General features: G+C 34.6%; 1 protein-coding gene across 4 annotated transcripts in view; it reads right to left on the bottom strand.

The window, feature by feature from the left end:
* LOC145680967 (uncharacterized) overlaps positions 1–21121 on the bottom strand; it is a 750879-nt gene that overhangs the window by 709245 nt on the left and 20513 nt on the right. For all 4 annotated transcript variants that reach the window (XM_081752183.1, XM_081752182.1, XM_081752184.1 and 1 more), the window contains exon 2: positions 7737–7907. In XM_081752183.1, the coding sequence (XP_081608309.1) occupies positions 7737–7907 (171 nt within the window). The remainder of the gene's footprint in view (positions 1–7736; positions 7908–21121) is intronic.

Raw genomic sequence — 21121 nt, 5'->3', positions numbered from 1 at the left:
TATGAATGTCATAATTATCTACAGCTGCTATACATCGCTAGAAGCATGTTCCGAAGAGTGCTTGTGTTAGCTTTTTGGTAAGCCGTTGGATTTCAAATCGTAAGGTTGTGTTCGATTCCCATCTGAGTCAATGATTTTTCATGAAATTCTACTTTCCGCAATGCATGAAATATATAAAAATTATATTAAAATACATCAGTTGTATATATGTATATATAATAGTCATTGCAGAACATAGTAGTTATTATGGTTAAAATATAACATCTAAGATAATTGTTCACAGCACGTCAGTATTATAAATGAGAACGTTAAATATAAATTAAGAAAATCGTTTAATAGCTATAAATAAATTACGTAGTGTATTTATTTGCAGCTATTTGTCATATAAAGGTTACTTCTCAACATTCATATTACAGCATGTCATTTGTTTTTGAAAAATTTTCCAAGACATAAAAAGAGGGTATAAACAGAGAATCCAATGTTGGAACGCTCGCAAGAAATTCTGAACCCTAAAGGTCACGTGAGCAGACTAGAACTGTCCTTATGAAGCATGCCACAGCAGAAAGTCTTTACATATATTTTCAATTCAATACCTGATATATGCATTCGTAATGTGGAAGTGGCGATGCCTTGGGTCTCTTTCTCTCGCTCGCTCACTCCTCGCCCAGAAAGAAGGAATTCCTTCATTGGAAAAAGTTACTCCCGAAGATCCACAATTATTAAATTTTTTGTTTGAAAATGTAACTAGAAGTAAGAAAGGTGATTAAAATATGTTATCTCGGATGCATATCATGATCTTCCATTCAATTATTTCAATGTGTCGGCCTCGTACGTTTATATCACCAATCCATCTAGCAATTGGAGTTTACTGTTTGCGAGACTATGGATTTCGTCAATATATAAATAGATACACTTGCATAGTTTTAGAATATCAGCCATCTACGCTGAAGTAAGAAGATATGAATATTCTAGAATGTGTTCTATTATTCCAATCCAAACCGATCATTCTCAAAATTTGATTCAGTTTGTTTTTGATAATGCAGCGAGAACATTAGACGGTCAGGGTACTTTCCACAGTATGGGTGGGATTAAAATATGCACACCTAAAATAAATAGACAAGATTTACGTATAGACTGTGCTGCACTGCCTTCAGCAGTTATGGTGTCCGCTCTTGCCAGAAGGGATATAAAATTTTATAAAAAACCAACAAATAATGAACTTTTAAATATTGAAATAAAAAAAAGAAAGAAAAGAAAGAAAATGCCGTTAAATCAAATAAAATAAATAAAATAAAAAAAAATAAAATATATAAAAAAATTGTGACTGGAAACAAAAAAAAGAAAGAAAGACTACAAAAAAAAAGAAAACATTTTCTCTCTCTCCACCTCTCTCTCTCTCAATTAAAAACTAAAATTGAAATTTTAAAATAATAATAATAATAATAATAATAAAAATATTATTATTATTATTATTATTATTATTATTTAATTTTCTGAAAACAAATATTTCAATATCTTTTTTGAATTTAAAAAAGTTTTTTTTAAATTATTTTTTTGAAAAAGTAGAGAGAGAAAGAGAGAGAGAGAGAGAGAGAGAGTTTTCTTTCTTTTTTTAATAATAATAATAATAATAATAATAATTGTTTCTTTGTCTATGAACAATTTTATTTTTACATTATTATTATATTATTATTAATTATTATTATTATTATTCAAAAAATGAAAATAACAAAAAAAGAAAAAAAGAGAGAGAAAGGAAGAAATATTATTATTATTATTAACTTGATCCCCTTATTTTTTTAATCGCACTCTTAAAAAGGAAAGTGATTCATTTAAAAAAAATTTTTATAAAATGATTGAAATTAATTAAAAATAGGAAAGAAAGAAAGAACATGCTCCCAATTCCTCCCCTTTTCGTGAATTTTCAAAAATTTATTATTATTATTATGATTATTATTGAGCCTGGAACATTATGAGAGAGAGAGAGAGAGAGAGATTAAAATATTGTTTTCTAATTTATAATTTTGTTTCCTCATTATTATTATTATTATTTCTTTTTCTTTTCTTTCTTTTTTCCTCTCTCTCTTTAACAAAGTGCAAATTCCTATATATGTTCAGTAACTTAAAAGAAAAAAATAATTTTAAAATAAAACTTTTTTGCTCATTTAGCAAAATTTTAAAAAAAAATTTAAAAGAAAATATTTGATAAGTTCTCCCATTTCCTCCCACTTTCTTCATTCCAAAGAGTTTGATATCGGCAGAAAATATGATAGTACAAAATTTCCCATACGCTAATTTTCACAGATGAAGTTTGACTTCTCATGCATCTCATAAAATATTCACCTAAGCCAGTGTGGAATGGTTTATGCACACTATCACTATGATCACCGGCAGTTTGAAATGAGCAGCATAACTGCAGTTCGTTTTCTCAACTGGAAATCATCAAATTTCTCTTCAATTTACACTTCCTTTCTATTTACTTGTAACGAAAGCAAGAAAGCGGGATAGGATTCTTCTATCGTTACTTTTGAACAGCTTCTGTATTGGAAGGCAGTGGAAATAAAACATCTGTTCAACAAGATACTGATTTAGCTAAAGCAATTGTCAGACTGGGGGATTTCACCTTCTAATGTCACACTTAGGTGTCGTTGGACATATTATTTGGTACTTCAATTGAAGAACTTTGGGGCTTGTTGTATGCGCAAAATACTGTGGTACACATGTTAAATGGAACTATATATGCAAGAGCACTGAGAGCACTAAGCACTTTTTGACTTATGTAGCACCATCAACAGATTTGCAGTTTAGTTAGGGACCTTGAAGAGAGTAATATATGTCCGATATTAACACATATGCAAATACTTCTGAACATTGCAACTGGCTTAGTAACTGGTAAGAAAGTTAACTGTGATAGGGCGAAACAGATAGGGTCAAAATCACTAACTCGAATGGTAGGTAAAACCTTTGGTAGCGTGGTTCTAAAAAGAAAAGAGAAGGTTGTGTGTCTTCGACAAGCAATACAATTAATATTAGGAAGGAAGCTGTTAGCATCAACTCACTTTAGTTGTTCAGCCGAATCGCTGCGGTATTGCAATCATATGAATAGATGCATGATTTTTTTTAAAATATGAACTAGCACCTTATCCTTCCTCCTTGTTTGATGAAATTTCAATTAGAAAAACTAGAAAATCTGTTCTTGTGGACATTGTAGGATCTATAGAACTATCACAATTGAGTTACGTTGTAGACGGTGGTTTCTTACTTCATGCGGTTGTTTGTCCGATATTAACACATATGCAAATACTTCTGAAAAATATGTACGATATATACAGAAACATTTCACTGTGCAGAGCTGCAGTTTTTGATAGCTATGCAACAGGCAATAACACCAAAAATGTTGAACGACAGAGAAGAGCAATGTCAAATATGTCTCTACAATCGCATTTGATGAAGTAACTACTGAGCAAACACCCTTTTTACTGAACTCTGAAAATAAAAGATGTTTGATTGATTTCTTCCAAACCCACTTTAACTCTTCAAGCATTACAGTGTACGAAGCTGAAGGAGATGCAGATACTCTGATTATCAGCACAGCTATTAATCTAAGTAAATAAAACACTTTTGTTGCTGTAGTAGTAGGAACTGACTTACTTATTGGCCATTTTTATTGCTCGAACAATTCCAGACACTACAGTGTACTTTGTGAGGCCGAAAACAAACAAAATTGAACAGAAATGCTTCCACATTGGCAACATCCAAAGGAAACTAGAGTCACTGAAAGACATCTTTCACAAGGTGTCTTCATGCTATCACAGGGTGTAACACATCATAATCTATTTTCAACAAAGGCTGCCATCAAAATTCTTCAGAAGTAGCAAGAACTATCTAAAGCGGTCACAGTCTTCCACCAACCCAATTTAGATCCCCAAACAGTCATTAAAATAGGAGAAAGATTGGTTACGTGATTGTATGAAGAACACAATCAAATTTCTTTAGACAAACTTCGATATAAGCCTACAACAGGATAATGACTAGAAAACTATCCTCAAAATTCAATTTGGCAAATTTTCCTCTTACAAGTGCTGCTTCCTCTCAACACAGTGTATGTGTTTACCTTCAAGTACACCAATGATTGGGGAATGATTTGAACCCAACAAAATGGGGGTGGCAATTAATAGAAGGTAAATTGTTTCCAGTAACAATTAATAGAAGGTAAATTGCTTCCAGTGCAATAAACTTAAAAGCTGCTCCTGACAATCTGCTGAACCTTGTATCTTGAACATATAAGATCAGAACGCAGAAAGACTGACAGCAAATGTGAATATAGAAAGGCAGGACTGACTTGTTCCAAACTTTCTTTCAATTGTCGGGGAAATATTTGTTCAAATATGTTAATTCCTGACGACTCTGAAGACCATGAAATTTTCATGTATTACAGAAGGTAGGTGTAATACATATTTTTAAAAATTTTTACTCCCTTTATGACTATTTACAATGAAGAATCTACTGACTTAATTTTCAACAATGGTGGCTCGTTGGCATGTAATCAGTGAGGCACACTACATAACTAAATTGGGTTGTGTATCTACAAGTAGACTCAATGCAAACTGACCATTTGGTATCCTGATGAATATACAACCAAACTTAGTTATTCCGCGTGCACCACCGGTTGCATAACGAGCCGCAACTGTTTTCAATGTAATTAAACTTATATTACAATTCGACACTACAGGCTTTAATTATATAATACGGTATATTGTCAGGACCAGGGTGCTCGCCTTAATCACTTGAAATGTTTGAATTACATCAGACTCAGTGATATTCGGTATATATATAACATCATCGTTGCTAATGAACGATGCAGAGTTCATAACCTGGCTATCTGCGTAATGTCCTAATTCTAAATTAAAAATATCACTTAAAACATCTTTTAAATAATTCCACAACACCATTTGATTCTATGACTGATTTGCCATTATGTTTCATTTCAGTTGCTATTTCCTTCCCATCAGAATTCTTAAATATTTTCCGGAAAAACATATTGTTATTGACAGTACTATTTTCTAGACTCATATAATATGATTTTCTCGCCTCTAAGTATTTCATTTTGACAATTTTCCGTAAATCGGAGTACATTTGATACCATGTATTATTCTTTGTCTTGCTTTTACGAAATATTTCGTTTTCTTATTAATTAATTATTTCAGTTGCTTCTTCATTCAGGGGTCTTTGTATTTAGGCCTATTGCTAATTGGTTTCTTAGGTACACAATTATCTAGTACATCATATATATTGTTATACAATATATTGGTCAATTTATTAATATCACTACTTTTTGTATCTATCCGAGCCATTTCCTTAATTCCATTATATACACCTAAAAATCAGCATTTTTAAAATCATAAATTCTGGATTGATTTCAGGTGTTCCCAAAGTCATTATTATCATTTTTTATTTTCCACTCAAATAGAAAAGGTGGATGGAAATGATCAATTTTTGTTAATGGTGGAATTTCAAATATTATTAAATTATTTTCCATATTGGTTAACGGTAGGTCTAATACTCTATCCTTCTTAAAGGGGTCATATCTATTCAATTGATTTAACTGAAGAACATTACTTAGTTCAACTATTTATTCAGCGTTTTTCTTAATATAATAATTACTTATATTTATATTCCGGTTACCCAATCTATTCCACCTACATTAAGATCACCCAATATTATAAAATTATAGCTTTGTGAGTAAAAACGTACATAGCCAGTCACAATAATTAGTAAAACTTGTCAACGGTAAATCTGGTGGGAAGTAATTCAAGCACAATAATAATGGTTTATTTTCACGGATTAAAACTTTAATGATAATAACATCAAGTATTTCATCTGGAGGGTTTATTACTTCATACGAGTATTTTATTATGACCATACAGCCTCCACACTTTGTTTTATTTACTAATGTCAAGTTTCCATCTTTTCGTACGACATAATTTTTTGAGAGCTGTAGAAAATGTTGGTTTGTTTCTTTTAACCATGTTTCAGTTACGCAATAGAAACCATAATTAGATGAGTTTATTTCATCTATAAATACCTTTTCTTTTGTATTTAAACCGTTCACATTTCGATAGAATAGCTGTAAGTACGCCATTTTTATTGTATACTAATTTATTATAGTTTACTTCTTTCCAGCCGGTTCAGTTTCAGTCTCATCACATACAACTTCGTCTTTCAATCGTCCAACAAATCTAGTAAATAGCACACCATCAGGCCATACATTTGGGTTACTAATAGCATTGAATTCACTTTCTTCTACACTAACATAAAACGAAGAATAACTGCTATGTTTAGCTCTTAACTGATCACATTTCTTAACACACACTGTCCTTCACAAATGCAATAAGATCCTCAGAAGAAACACAACGGTCAAGTCTCGTTACACACAGTGCTGCTGTACGAGAACCTTTTTGTTTACCTTTAGTTTGCCTGTGTTGTTCTTGTATAAGAGTATTACGGTTTCCGGAAACGAAGCTTCATTCATTCGTTTGTTTCACTCCTGTCTGTACTTCAGCGTTATTTCTTCTTGGGCGTTTGGTTACTAACGTCCACTCACTACCACTTGTTTCCTGCTGTAGTGTGAAAGAAGGCACCTTTCTGAACTTGATATTTACGTTTTCAGAATCGCCTTGTACATTGTTTTGAACATCGGGTCTTGAGCTGTTTATCAGTTCAGCAAATGTTTTCGTTTTGTTGTTAGTTGATACTAGTTCATTGAACTTAATACTTTCTTGTTTAAAAGATATCACTTCTACCTTAAGTGCATATTTTTCACTGATATCACTTAACATAATTAGCACCTGACAAAACATATTTTTCACTTCCTCACAGCATGTAGAGCAATTCTGTCCATTATTGCTTGAGAAAAATTTGATTTGTCTTGTAAGACTTCATTTTCACTTAATTCAGCATCAGAATTCACAGTTTGGTCTCCTTTCCGAGATCTAATGCTTCGTCCCTGTGGAAGTAATGGCTGTATTATCATTACGCTGCCTTATGCAATTTTGGCACTTATACGTTGATATACCACTCACCAAATACATTTCATAATCAATGCGTCCAAATTTTAAACAATTCTTGACGTGAAATCTATTTTTACATAAACAGCATTTTAATATTACCTGCTTACCAAAACTAGCTTGAGACAGAATACACACGTGTCCCCAGTCGGCGCCATCTTGGATGATAATAATAATTAGATATAATTGATAATAATTATTATGTTCTATGTAGGATATTTGAAGACAGTACATAAAACTACACACAGGATTTGGTTCGTTTTGGCTCGACTCGAACTCGAGTAGAGTTGGAGGAAATTTTTCAAGCCGAGTCTTTGAGTCGATCTCAAAGATGTCTGTTTCTAATCGAGACGGGTTTCAAAGAAAACTCACTCTTGCTTATCCCTAACTAGACGTGCTACATGCCACTAAAGGTGAGACCGTGATTCATTTATCCTCGAAGAGAAAATTGATTAGTTTGCCAAAAATTTCCAATTATTTAAACATTTCAATCATGAATCTAACAGAAGTTAATACTTCTTACACCGAGGTAACGACGTCTCGGACTAGAACATTCTTTTACTTTATCAGGATACAAAAAACTTCGCGTATTTTTTTAAATAGCGATACAAAGAGGAGTATTACTTCCGTTTAGAACACTCGAAAATCACAAAATTATTATCCACTTACCTTGCAGAATAAACTGCGTCTTTTACATCCATGGAAGGGTTTTGATCTTGGCTAGTAAAAGTAGTGCTTCTTCCACCTCCATAATTATGATGAGCAGCGTATGTTCCTGACTTGGTACTGCTACTAAAGCCTTTACAGGTATCAGCGTAAGTACGAGTATGCGTATTGTGACTAGAATAACAAAAAAATAATGTATTTGTTTTCTAGGAATTTTAATAAAAAGAATTATTTAGAATTAAGATGATAAAGAAGCAAGAGATTTAAAATGCTTAGTAATGTCCATAATATTTTCATTATAACATGTCATAGAAAAGTGTCTCATTTCAATTAAAATCTGCAGGATTGTTTTGTCCTTTACTGGAGTTAAAACACAATACCATCCTAAATCACCCTGCATAAAATGTAAATTTTTGCAATTCTAGCGAAATATTCCCGGGTGAAGAATCTGGTTGATAACGGTTTTACAACATACATGATCAATGCATCACTCACACAAAATAATAATGGAAACATTTTTTTATTGTATCAGTGTTAAATAAAACTCCAAATATTACTTTCTGAGACATATCCACAGATACACAAACAGTAAGCTTATAACCTGTTCCAAAAGTGTGAATTTATCGACAACTAAATAATAATCGGAGCAGCCTATTATAATCTCCCTGGCTACAATAATTTATTCTTCACCAAAACTACCAATTCATCCTCCGATGTAGCGTTCGATCAGGCCAAGCGCATATTGACAAGTCAAGCAGAGGCAGAAGAACCAGAAGAGGCGTAAGTGAACTGATTGTGTGTCTAAGCCATAACATTTGCGAGGTTTTCGTCTAGCACGTGCCTGAGAGAATATTCGGTACGAGGCTTTATTCTGTTCATTACAACACTGAACCTCGGCTCGGTTGTCATGTCCTCTGGCAAATATAAGCTCGTTATCAGGATGGTAACTGGACGGTTTGAATGACCTTCAATTCACACATGAGATCAGCGACGATGACAATGACAATGATTTTGAATTTCAAAGTAACATGTAAGAAATTAATTACACTAATGTATTACATAGGAGAGTAGAAGTAATTAACGCATCATTGTCCATGCTATACTATTATACGAGGAAACGAAATTTGAACAGAGCATATTTGTGACAGGAGAGAAAGAATTACAAGAAAAACACGTACATATGGAGAAGGATAAATTTTATATGAAGAATTGTGTATCTCACGAACTCCTGAAATGAGAGAGATGGTACTCGGCATATAAACTCTTTACTAGAAATAAATGTGTGTTTCAGCGTTTCAGAAAATTCTGCTCTCAAGTTTGTTTGATCGTTGAGGTTCAGAGTTCTTTCTAGAGATGCTATGAGACGTGGACCAGTAGTTTATGGTGCAATCTAAACTATCCTAATATGTTCAATGATCTCCCATCGGAAATCCAGCCCGGGACCAGATACACCAAATGGGCGCAGTATAGCCACTGAGTCAGCGAGGAGGGCATTGTTTAAGATGGAGGGACCGGTAAATTTCTATAATACACGAAATCCAATTTTTTCGCTCAGATAGTGCCAAATGTGATGATTTGTTAAAATGGAGATACGAAGTGCGGTGTATAGACCTTAAAAAAATAAGGAAACACGTGTTCTAGCGTTTACAAAAATTTTGCTCCTGATTGGAGGAACGGAATCATTTCTATACTTGCAATATTTCCCTTCTTTATTCAGTGGTGCATGTGATGATCGCTTTAAGTTAGAAGTGTGAATTCCGTATACAAACTCTTAAATGTAAAGGTATACAAGATTTAGCGTTCTCAAAAATTCCGCTTATGACGGGCATTGAACGGAGCCATTTCTATAATAGCATTGCTATTCAGAAAGAATCGAATGTAAGAATTCGCTTAAATTTCAGATTTGAAATTATGGAGGATACGTTAAAAATACAATAAAAGTTTAATAAAACATTTTTGTTAAACTGTGTAAGATTAAGTATGTCGTTAATCACGAGGTCACTCATGCATATTAAACGTATGCTAATAACATGAATTGCTGTAATTTGCAAATTTCTAACAGAAGTTTGACTTTTTGCCCGTCAACAAGTTATTAATGAGGAAAATTTTCTTATACAAATCTTAGTGGGGACAATATCCCTCATTCCCCAGGATTTTGCACTTTGGGTAGATGGACACCTATTTTTGCACAACAATACTTATTTTTTTTACCTGCAACCAGCATTCAGTATCTGAAGACATCTACTTGCACTTACAATTTCCAGAATAGAGGTCAAATCATTGTCGGTTAAATGCATCTGGATAGTGGTTTTTTTTTTATCAAAAGTGAAAAACAATTTTCACACTGCTACGTACTACCAAACATGCAAATCACTTAGATGCAAATTTGCGGAGTTGGCGTAGGCAAGCATTTGCAGAATACGGTTCAATGATTCTTTGCTTCAGATATAAGTTGGAATGAATCACAGTAAACTGAATGGTCACGTAATTTAATATACCTGACGTAGAATAACCCGTTCTTCACGAGTTTGATATACTTGATGTAGAATTTCTCGTTCTTTATAACCTTAGTCTTGCACTAATAGATACATGAAACCACCCTCGATTGTCACACACACTGTTGTATCTTACACGATGTCCATATTCGTAAACTATATCACGTGCTTCTTTACTGCTACCAGCAAGCACCGATAGGCATCATCGTAGATTTTGAGTTTAACACTTCTTTCATAAGCGAGAAATTATGACACGGGACTTACTGATTAACGTGGAATCTAACCTGAGTCTCCCACGCCAAAGGCGCGTACGCTTACCACTTAGCCGCGAAGGTCAAATAGGTATCATCATAACTAATAAGACACGAAACCAAAGGGGAACTTTAACCGTAATGTTGGAAACTGTCCGCCATCTTAAGACAAGAAATTTATGGAAATCGTCAACCTTTACCTTTGTTCCTCTAGTCAGTTCTACTTATCACAAAGCCATGGATCATATATGGTTGAAAAACTTGGGATCTTTTCTCTCTCTCAAGAAGAGAAAAATATTCTTTTTTTCCCCTCTTCCAAAAAAATGAAAAAAAGAAAAAAGAAAAAAACTCCTTCTTATTAGTATATATTTTTAAAATAATTTTCATATCTTTTTCTTTTTTTTCAAGGTAAAAAAGAAAGAAAAAAAGAAAAAAGATATTATTAAGAAGATAATTTTTTTAAATATCAATAGCAAAAATATAACTTTCTTTAAAAAAAGAAAAGAAAAAAGGAAAACTTTTAAGAAGAACAAGAACAAGGATTATTATTATTATTTCTTTTCGTTTTTTAATAAGAAAAAAATTCTGTCCTTTCTATATTTTATTTTTAATAGGTTTTTTGAAAAAAGAAAAACTGCCCTTCTCCATTAAAAAAGAAAGAAAAAAAACAATAATAATAAGAACAAGAAGAATTATAGCTCTCCTTCCTCCTCCCCTTATTATAGAGAAGTCTTTTTTTTTTACTTTTTTTACTGGAAGACAGAAAATCTAAGTAAATAACATGTCCATCGAGCTAAATTTCTAGATGAAAGAAACAGCTTTCTTTTTTAAAACAGGTACTGTATATTTTCAGAAATCATGGGATGTTAGCAACACTGACAGTTATTTCACATCAACAAAGCAACACCAACAGCTGTCCTTGATATTTATCTCAAACACATTTTATCTCAAATATCTAAATACCTCAAATAAAATCTCAAATATCTCAAACGATATTTATCGCGTGACTGACAGCAGACTTCCAAATTTGAACATAAGTGGTGAACATTTTTGTGCCACGTGTAAGGTTCACGTAGAACCTAATCATCAATGTTTTGTGCAAAAATTGAAGCCTACACATATAAAAAGGTTTATGTATTATCTGTCAGGAAAGTAAATGTACACCTATTTTTCGAGTCTGGCATTCCTGCGCTCCATCCGGAGAGTATGAGAATTAAATCAATCAAATGTTTACTGAGGGGCAGAAAGAAAAGCTTAATCTGAATAAGACATTGCAGAGGGGCACAAGCTGTGAATACGAATAGTGCATAGTGTAAATAAAGGACGACACCGAAAAAGCCCGAAACAACTGTTAAACTTAGTAAAAAGAGTAAAAATTGTTGAAGTGGGAACATAAAACACAAATACAACAAATACGCCGACAACTAAATGTTCACCATGCCATGATCTTGGTGTAGTAGTTAAGGTGCTGGCTTATAAATGCAAAGGTCGCCGGTTCGAATCTTAAGAGAGGACATTTTTAAAATTTTTTCTTAATAATACATGCAGCTCATGAGAGATGGTAAAAGAGGTCATATTTAGTTTTTCGTAGCAATTATTATTGGTAATGTTTAGTACTGATAATACTTTTTGTCTTTGCGTATTGCTTTTGTTCTTGTCTTCATTTCCAAAGAGAAGAATATCCGAACAAATGCCACCAAAATTCCTCTTATTTTGAATGTAAACGCCATTTGCAATTAGTGAATAAAAATTGAACGTTCCGATGTAGCTGCAAAAAGTAAAAAGAAAAACATGGAAGTGGACCATACTCATGGTTATTAAAAATACAATTTCTACATGCCTTACACCTCCCGATCACGTTTCTACGTTAGCAAGTAAGAGGTTTGTGTTTAGGTTAGGCTGGTCAATAAGTTTTGCAAAGGGGCCCGGTTTAGCTCTGACGCACCATAGGTGCGAGAAGGGAGAAAAACACTTTTTCTCTCTCCCTCTGTGTGTCTATTTATCTATCTATTTGTATATATATAACGCTATTTGTGAATGCCATAACCACCCTAATTTTCAGCGGATTGAGACGAAACTTGGCACAAACATTAATTGTTGAAATATCTTGATGAGTTCGTTAACCAGAATAATCAGATGAAAATGTTCAAAATGGCGGCCCTTCAAACTCTTAAAAAGTTCCAAAGGAACCAAATTTCGCCCATAAATAGGTATTCAGAAAGTTTGAATAAATTTTCCTCTTTTACTGAAATATTTGTGTGCAGGGACTTATTGAAATATTGGGCCCAATTAATCGCCTAAAGAAGGTTCACGCCCTTTCGCTACGGTCAGGCTTTTTTTTTTGCAGGAGGGGGTTATTTTCCTATCGGAACAAGATGATTGTTAGTGATATGAAATTACACATTGAAAGTGAAGTAACTTGTGAAACGTGTTATTTGAAACAATAATATAATAAATCTGCATTCCTCTAACACAGAGAACTGTAAATCATGTATTTCGAGTTCGGGAGCCTGAATGGCGAGGAGTGTTATTTGATTTGCTTTTTAGTAACACATTGCATTGCAAATAAAGGTAGGCAACATTAGTGACAAGCAAAATAATAATAATAATAATAATAATATAAATAATAATAATAATAATAATAATAATAATAGGTGTTGTTTGTGGCAAGGTAATATCTTAATCAATTCTTCTTCAAACGTAATGATTGTAACGCCATATCTCCCTTACAAACAAAATATTAGCAATTTATATCGAGAGAACGGGAAACTGTAGAGCGATGGGAGCAACGTTGGACAGTATGCACTCATAGTACTCAGAAAAGTAAGCGATTTCAATGCAAAATGAACGAAGAGTCATTGTCATGGGTACTCATGGGGCCACGGCAGAGCCCTTTTTAGGCAAAGTGTCAATAACTTATATCGAGAGGTGATACTGGGATGGGACCAACTTTGGACACCGTGGACCCATAAAGCGCATCGAAAAAATTACGGGGGGAACGCCAGCCAGCCTTATTTATTTCCACATAATATAAAATTATATTGTCGAAATACACACACGAGTTAGCTACTAATATTTCATATTATTATTATTATTATTATTATTATTATTATTATTATTATTATTATTATTATTATTATTATTATCGACAGCGTCTTTTCATAACGTGTGCGTGTTTGACATGAAGCCAAAGAGAAGATCCATCATTAGTAGAAAGAATAATAGTCAGTTACTTTAACTGTGAACGACAGCGAAAAATACGAAAAGAGTGGACTACCTGTAGCGTGAAGAAGCAATATTTTCTCTCAAATGGATAAAAAATCAAGCCGAGATTGATTCGAACTTGCATGGACAGCGCGAAAAGCCAGTGCTTTGTCCACTTTTTTTTAACTGACTCACCGAACGTGTTTCAGTAACTTACTTATTGCTAATTTTACTTGCTTCACTCGTTTAACTTGCTTTTTCTAATAACTTATAACGACAGGGACACGAACACAGAAACATCGAGAACAGTTAAAAATGAGATGCTCTCCCGCCGAGAATCGAACCCGGGACTCCATACACCCAAGGCTCACGTGCTAGCCTCTAGACCAGCGGGGATGACAACGCTCACTTCCTGTGTCGTTAGGGATTACGACCACTGTATTGCCAGCTATCACTTCTGTGAGTTGTATACTATGATCACATGTTTCTTCTTTGCTGGAAGAGTAAAACCTACATTATATGTAATACATGAGCTATTTAGACCTACATGCTCTTCATATAATGTAATAAAAGGGTCATGCTGTCGGATTTTAATACGGAAACTGCTGTCGGATTTTAATACATGACGTATTGCAGGATACAACATGCTTTGCATTACTTCTTTGTTTGTAGACAGCTACTAGCTTAGTGTTCTGAAAGGTTGTGTATAAACTAGAGATAGCCCGTTCCGGAATTATTAGTTTTCGGACTCCCGAAAGTAAAGCCGGACAAATTCCGGAATTCGGAAAATTCCAAATTTGTAATAATTTCGGAATTCGGAAAAATCCGGAATTTAGAAATTTCTGATTTCGTTAACATTCCGGAATTCGGAAAATCCGGATTTTTTCGAAATTCGGAGTTTTTCTCAAGTCCGGAATTTTCTAAATTCCGGATTCTTTCCGAGTTCCGAAATTCTTCTGAATTACGGAGTTTAACTGAATTCCATAATTTTGCGAAATCCGGAAAGTGAAAGTTCCGCTTCCGAAAAATGAATTTATTTTGGTTAATATGAATCGTGGCGGAAATAAGTCTTTGACCAGGTAATGGCGACTGCTTTGAAAGAAATGGGGAGTATGAGAATTCAATCTGTCATATTTGTAGTTTCGTATGGAGAAAAAACGAATTTGTGAACCAGTGGTTTAAGAAAAACTCAAGTTATTAATGTAAACTTTGCCGACTTCATAAAAGAAATACGAAAGACATTTTGAATCGAAAAATATAACATACAAGTTTGCAAGCGGAGACAAAGAAACCTAACGTAACCAGACTAAAGACGAATCGTTTACCGCGTAGCGATTGTGGTTCGGTGGTCAAGGTGCTTGTGCGAATGCACGTTGCAATTTTTTTTTTACTTTAGGATTTTTGATGGCGATTGATCAGCGATAACATACGTTTTATTATATTCAGATATTTGAATACTCGGATGTTTCAATACTTGAACTATCAAATCTTCAGGAATAATAATAGTAATAATAATTATTATTATTATCTCGTAGGAGATTAAAAGCTAGAATCTAAATTACTTACTTATTGCTAATTTTACTTGCTTCACTCGTTTAACTTGCTTTTTCTAATAACTTATAACGACAGGGACACGAACACAGAAACATCGAGAACAGTTAAAAATCACAGATGCTCTCCTGCCGGGAATCGAACCCGGGACTCCATACACCAAAGGCGCACGTGATAGCCTCTAGACCAGCGGGAAGGGCACCGCTCTCTCCCTGTGTCATTAGGGATTACGACCACTGTATTACCAGCTATCACTTCTGTGGGTTGTATACTATGATCACATGTTTCTTTGCTGGAAGAGTAAAACCTACATTATATGTAATACATGAGGTATTTAGACCTACATGCTCTTCATATAATGTAATAAAAGGGTCATGCTGGGAATAAGAAAAAGAACATTCCTTGGACAAAACGGAAACTATTGGCATCAGATATATTTATCTACGAGGCATGCGCAGTATATATTTCAGAATAGTTACTGTTTTGTTCAGTAAACGAAGAAAGGGGTATAAAAAGCAAATATGTCGCGTCAACGAGATCGACCAGACTTGACAGGGGCGGAAGCAGATGTATAGTAATACAACAACTTCGCTCAGTTGATACGAGCCGAGCCGGTTGATATCACTACCCGAGTTGGGTCTTCAGCTTGGGCTCAAGAATTCGACCGTGCAGATCTCAGCCTTGATTTTAAGAACTACAGTATATACTTATATTGGTGATTACGACATTTGAGGCTGTCTCGTAATAATAGTAAAAAAAATTCTTGTCTTCTCGTTATCTAGACGAGACGAGATACACTAAAATTGCCCCACGAGATGCACCAAAATTACGAGAGGAGATGCACCCTTGCCATGAGCAACACAAAGTATTCCACATTACTGCCTACATTTCTCATGGCTTTCGGTTTCCAGTCTAATCAGGCCATTATTTCAAAACGGGTTAAAACGAGCTGAACGAGCGAGAGAGCCATTATAAAACTCAACTCGAAACTCGACCTCGAAAACAGCGCCTTGGCTTGGAACTCAACTCAAGAAAAATACCTTTGACTCGACTCGGATTGAACTCGAGTCGAGTCGAATTTTGGCTCGACTCCTGTTCATCCCTATTCGTATTTGTATTTTGTTTCCACTTCAACAATTTCTACTCTTTTTTTCTTCGTTTACCTATTGTTTCTGGATTTCTCTGTCGGTGTCGTCCTTTATTAACACCATGCACTATTCTTATTCCCAGCTTGTGACCCGCTTCAATGTCTTATTCAGTTTAGGCTTTTCTCCTTACATTGACTTCACATGTGATTGATTTAATTCTCACTTTCCGCGCACGACCGATGAAAATGTTTTATTATTATTATTATTATTATTATTATTATTATTATTATTATTATTATTATTATACTATTGAACTTGCACGGCGAAATCACTGTATAATACGATATCATTTCAGTAATTTTATTCCATTGTATGCTATTTAGTTTATTAATGGGCACTAAATTGTCTCCAGATCAACGAATAAATTAACTACGGCATGCACTTTGGTGCAAATATTACATGAACATGTTTGGAACGAAACAATAATCTTATTGTAATGATATTTCCACCAAAGTGCATGCCGTAGTTAATTTATTTTACTATTATTACGAGACAGCCTCAAATGTCGTAATCACCAATATAAGTATATACTGTAGTTCTTAAAATCAAGGCTGAGACCTGCACGGTCGAATTCTTGAGCCCAAGGAGAAGACCAACTCGGGTAGTGATATTAACCGGCTCGGCTCGTATCAACTGAGCGAACAGCTCGAGTCGGCTCGGTTGGGATGAGCCGATGACCCGAGCCGGCTTAGTTGGAACAAGCCATCGACTCAGCTCAATTGAACCGATGGCTCGAGCTTTCTCGGTTGGGATGGGTCACCTACTCGGCTCATGTGAACCGGTTCGAGCCATCTAAGTTGAAACTAGTTCATCAGCACGTTTCGACTCAGCTCAACTAAGCCGATGGCTTAATCGGCTCGGTTCGGTAAGCTGTTGGCTCGGCTCACTTCTCGATTCGGTTCGATATTGAATGAGCTGTAAGCCGAGCCGCTCGAGCCGTTGAGAAGCCCAGACCCGGTCCCAGCTGTTTTGAATATGTTTGGCTGAAGCCTATAACTTTTAACAATTTTTCGCTCGAGCCCGAATACTTGCCCCTTCGGAACTCAAACCTAGAACGTGACCGATGTCCTTGCCTCCTGAAGACTTCCAGACGACCGAGATCGACTGTCAATTAGCTTTTACTATTCAGATACAAACCGTATATCTTTTAAAGATTATACATGGTGTTGATATAATAATAACAATAATAATAATAATAATAATAATAATAATAATAATAATAATAATAATAATAATAATAATAATAAAAGTTTTAAACTTGCCCTGAAATATGGCAAAACTTACTTAAAAGTAGAGATTTCGGGGAAAGGGTTCCGTACCTTCAAGACACACCTCTGCAACTACCAACATTTTAAACTAGAACCTTTCATTGAAGTTTCATGTAGATAACTGTAATAAATATAACTGAATATCACGCGACAGTAAGGCATATAATAAACTAATTTTTAGAATATGCAGAGGTAAATATAAAGGCTTTGCTACAAAAATACCTACACAGAGCATAATTCAATGAGCTCTGAAATACAATGTAACGAAATAGCCTATGAGATTCAGTCTACAGAGCAATTGTTACTTAAAGAATGGATATACACTATTTCGAGAATCGAGACAAGACGGCAAATGTTTACGATACTTTTCGTCTCGTCTCGATTCTCATCTCCAAAGAGACGAAAATTTTAATTTAGCCCTGACCCGTCTCGAATGTAAAATGTTAATTCTCATGTTATTTTATTTTTTAGAAACGAGATGAGAAACTCCTCTTCTCGTGAGCAACATTAAACCAAACCCAAATATTCTCTCCAAATGTCACGTTTCTGCTTGTAATGGTATGACCTGACCGATAATTTAGCTTCTAGCTTTTAATCTTCTACGAGATAATAATAAGAATTATTATTCCTGAAGATTTGATAGTTCAAGTATTGAAACATCCGAGTATTCAAATATCTGAATATAATAAAACGTATGTTATCGCTGATCAATCGCCATCAAAAATCCTAAAGTAAAAAAAATTTGCAACGTGCATTCGCACAAGCACCTTGACCACTGAACCACAATCGCTACGCGGTAAACGATTCGTCTTTAGTCTGGTTACGTTAGGTTTCTTTGTCTCCGCTTGCAAACTTGTATGTTATATTTTTCGATTCAAAATGTCTTTCGTATTTCTTTTATGAAGTCGGCAAAGTTTACATTAATAACTTGAGTTTTTCTTAAACCACTGGTTCACAAATTCGTTTTTTCTCCATACGAAACTACAAATATGACAGATTGAATTCTCATACTCCCCATTTCTTTCAAAGCAGTCGCCATTACCTGGTCAAAGACTTATTTCCGCCACGATTCATATTAACCAAAATAAATTCATTTTTCGGAAGCGGAACTTTCACTTTCCGGATTTCGCAAAATTATGGAATTCAGTTAAACTCCGTAATTCAGAAGAATTTCGGAACTCGGAAAGAATCCGGAATTTAGAAAATTCCGGACTTGAGAAAAACTCCGAATTTCGAAAAAATCCGGATTTTCCGAATTCCGGAATGTTAACGAAATCAGAAATTTCTAAATTCCGGATTTTTCCGAATTCCGAAATTATTACAAATTTGGAATTTTCCGAATTCCGGAATTTGTCCGGCTTTACTTTCGGGAGTCCGAAAACTAATAATTCCGGAACGGGCTATTCCTAGTTTATACACAACCTTTCAGAACACTAAGCTAGTAGCTGTCTACAAACAAACAAGTAGTGCAAAGCATGTTGTATCCTGCAATACGTCATGTATTAAAATCCGACAGCAGTTTCCGTATTAAAATCCGACAGCATGACCCTTTTATTACATTATATGAAGAGCATGTAGGTCTAAATAGCTCATGTATTACATATAATGTAGGTTTTACTCTTCCAGCAAAGAAGAAACATGTGATCATAATATACAACCCACAGAAGTGATAGCTGGCAATACAGTGGTCGTAATCCCTAACGACACAGGGAGTGAGTGAGCGTTGTCATCCCCGCTGGTCTAGAGGCTAGCACGTGAGCCTTGGGTGTATGGAGTCCCGGGTTCGATTCTCGGCGGGAGAGCATCTATCATTTTTAACTGTTCTCGATGTTTGTGTTCGTATCCCTGTCGTTACAAGTTATTAGAAAAAGCAAGTTAAACGAGTGAAGCAAGTAAAATTAGCAATAAGTAAGTTACTGAAACGCGTTCGGCGAATCAGTTAAAAAAATAGTGGACAAAACACTGGCTTTTCGCGCCGTCCATGCGAGTTCGAATCAATCTCGGCTTGATTTTTTATCCATTTGAGAGAAAGTATTGTTTTTTTTCGCTACAGGATGGATTTTCTCTTTTGTTTCATGTCGAACATGCTCACGTAATGAAAAGACGCTGTAGATAATAATAATAATAATATAAAATATTAGTAGCTAACTCGTGTATGTATTTCGACAATATAATTTTATATTATTATGTGGAAATAAGTAAGGCTGGCTGGCGCCCGCCTCCCTAATTTTTTCGATGCGCTTTATGGGTCCACGGTGTCCAACGTTGGTCCCATCCCGCTATCGCCTCCTGTTTTCTCGATATAAGCTATCGACATTTTGCCTAAAGAGGGCTCTGCCGTGGCTCCATGACTACCCATGACAATGACTCTTCGTTCATTTTGCATTGAAATCACTTACTTTTCTGGGTACTATGAGTGCATACTGTCCAACGTTGGTCCCGTCGCTCTACAGTTTCACGTTCTCTCGATATAAATTGCTAATATTTTGTTTGTAATTGAGATATGGCGTTACAATCATTAAGTTTGTAGAACTGAGGAAGATATTGCCTTGGCACAAACACCTATTATTATTATTATTATTATTATTATTATTATTATTATTATTATTATTTTACTTACCACTAATGTTGCCTACTTTTATTTACAATGCAATGTGTTACTAAAAAGCAAATCAAATAACACTTTTCGCCATTCAGGCTCCCGAACTCGAAATACATGATTTACAGTTCTCTGTGTTATAGGAAAGCACATTTATTATATTATTCTTTCAAATAACACGTTACACAAGTTACTTCACTTTCAATGTGTAATTTCATATCATCACTAACAATCATCTTGTTCCGATATGAAAATAACATCCTCCTGCAAAAAAAAGCCTGACCGTAGCGAAAGGGCGTGAACCTTCTTTAGGCGATTAATCGGGCCCAATATTTCAATAAGTCCCTGCACACAAATATTTCACTAAAAGAGGAAAATTTATTCAAACTTTTGAATACTTATTTATGGGCGAAATTTGGTTCCCTTGGAACTTTTTAAGAGTTTGAAGGGCCACCATTTTGAACATTTTCACCTGATTATTCTGGTTAACGAACTCATCAAGATATTTCAACAATAATTGTTTGTGCCAAGTTTTGTCTCAATCCGCTGAAAATTAGGGTGGTTATGGCATTCACAAATAGCGTTATATATATATATATATATATATATATATATATATATATATACAGATAGATAGATAAATAGACACACAGAGGGAGAGAGAAAAAGTTTTTTTCTCTTTTCTCGCACCTATGGTGCGTCAGAGCTAAACCGGGCCCCTTTGCAAAACGTATTGACCAGCCTAACCTAAACACAAGCCTCTTACTTGCTAACGTAGAAACGTGGTCGGGAGGTGTAAGGCATGTTGAAATTGTATTTTAGTAACCATGAGTATCGTCCAATTCCATGTTTTTTCTTTTACTTTTTGCAGC

The sequence above is a fragment of the Thermobia domestica genome, chromosome 3 (genome assembly GCF_964235325.1).
Source record: "Thermobia domestica chromosome 3, izTheDome1.hap1.1, whole genome shotgun sequence".
NCBI lineage: Eukaryota > Metazoa > Arthropoda > Insecta > Zygentoma > Lepismatidae > Thermobia > Thermobia domestica.
This window is presented reverse-complemented; position numbering and strand designations above follow the sequence as displayed.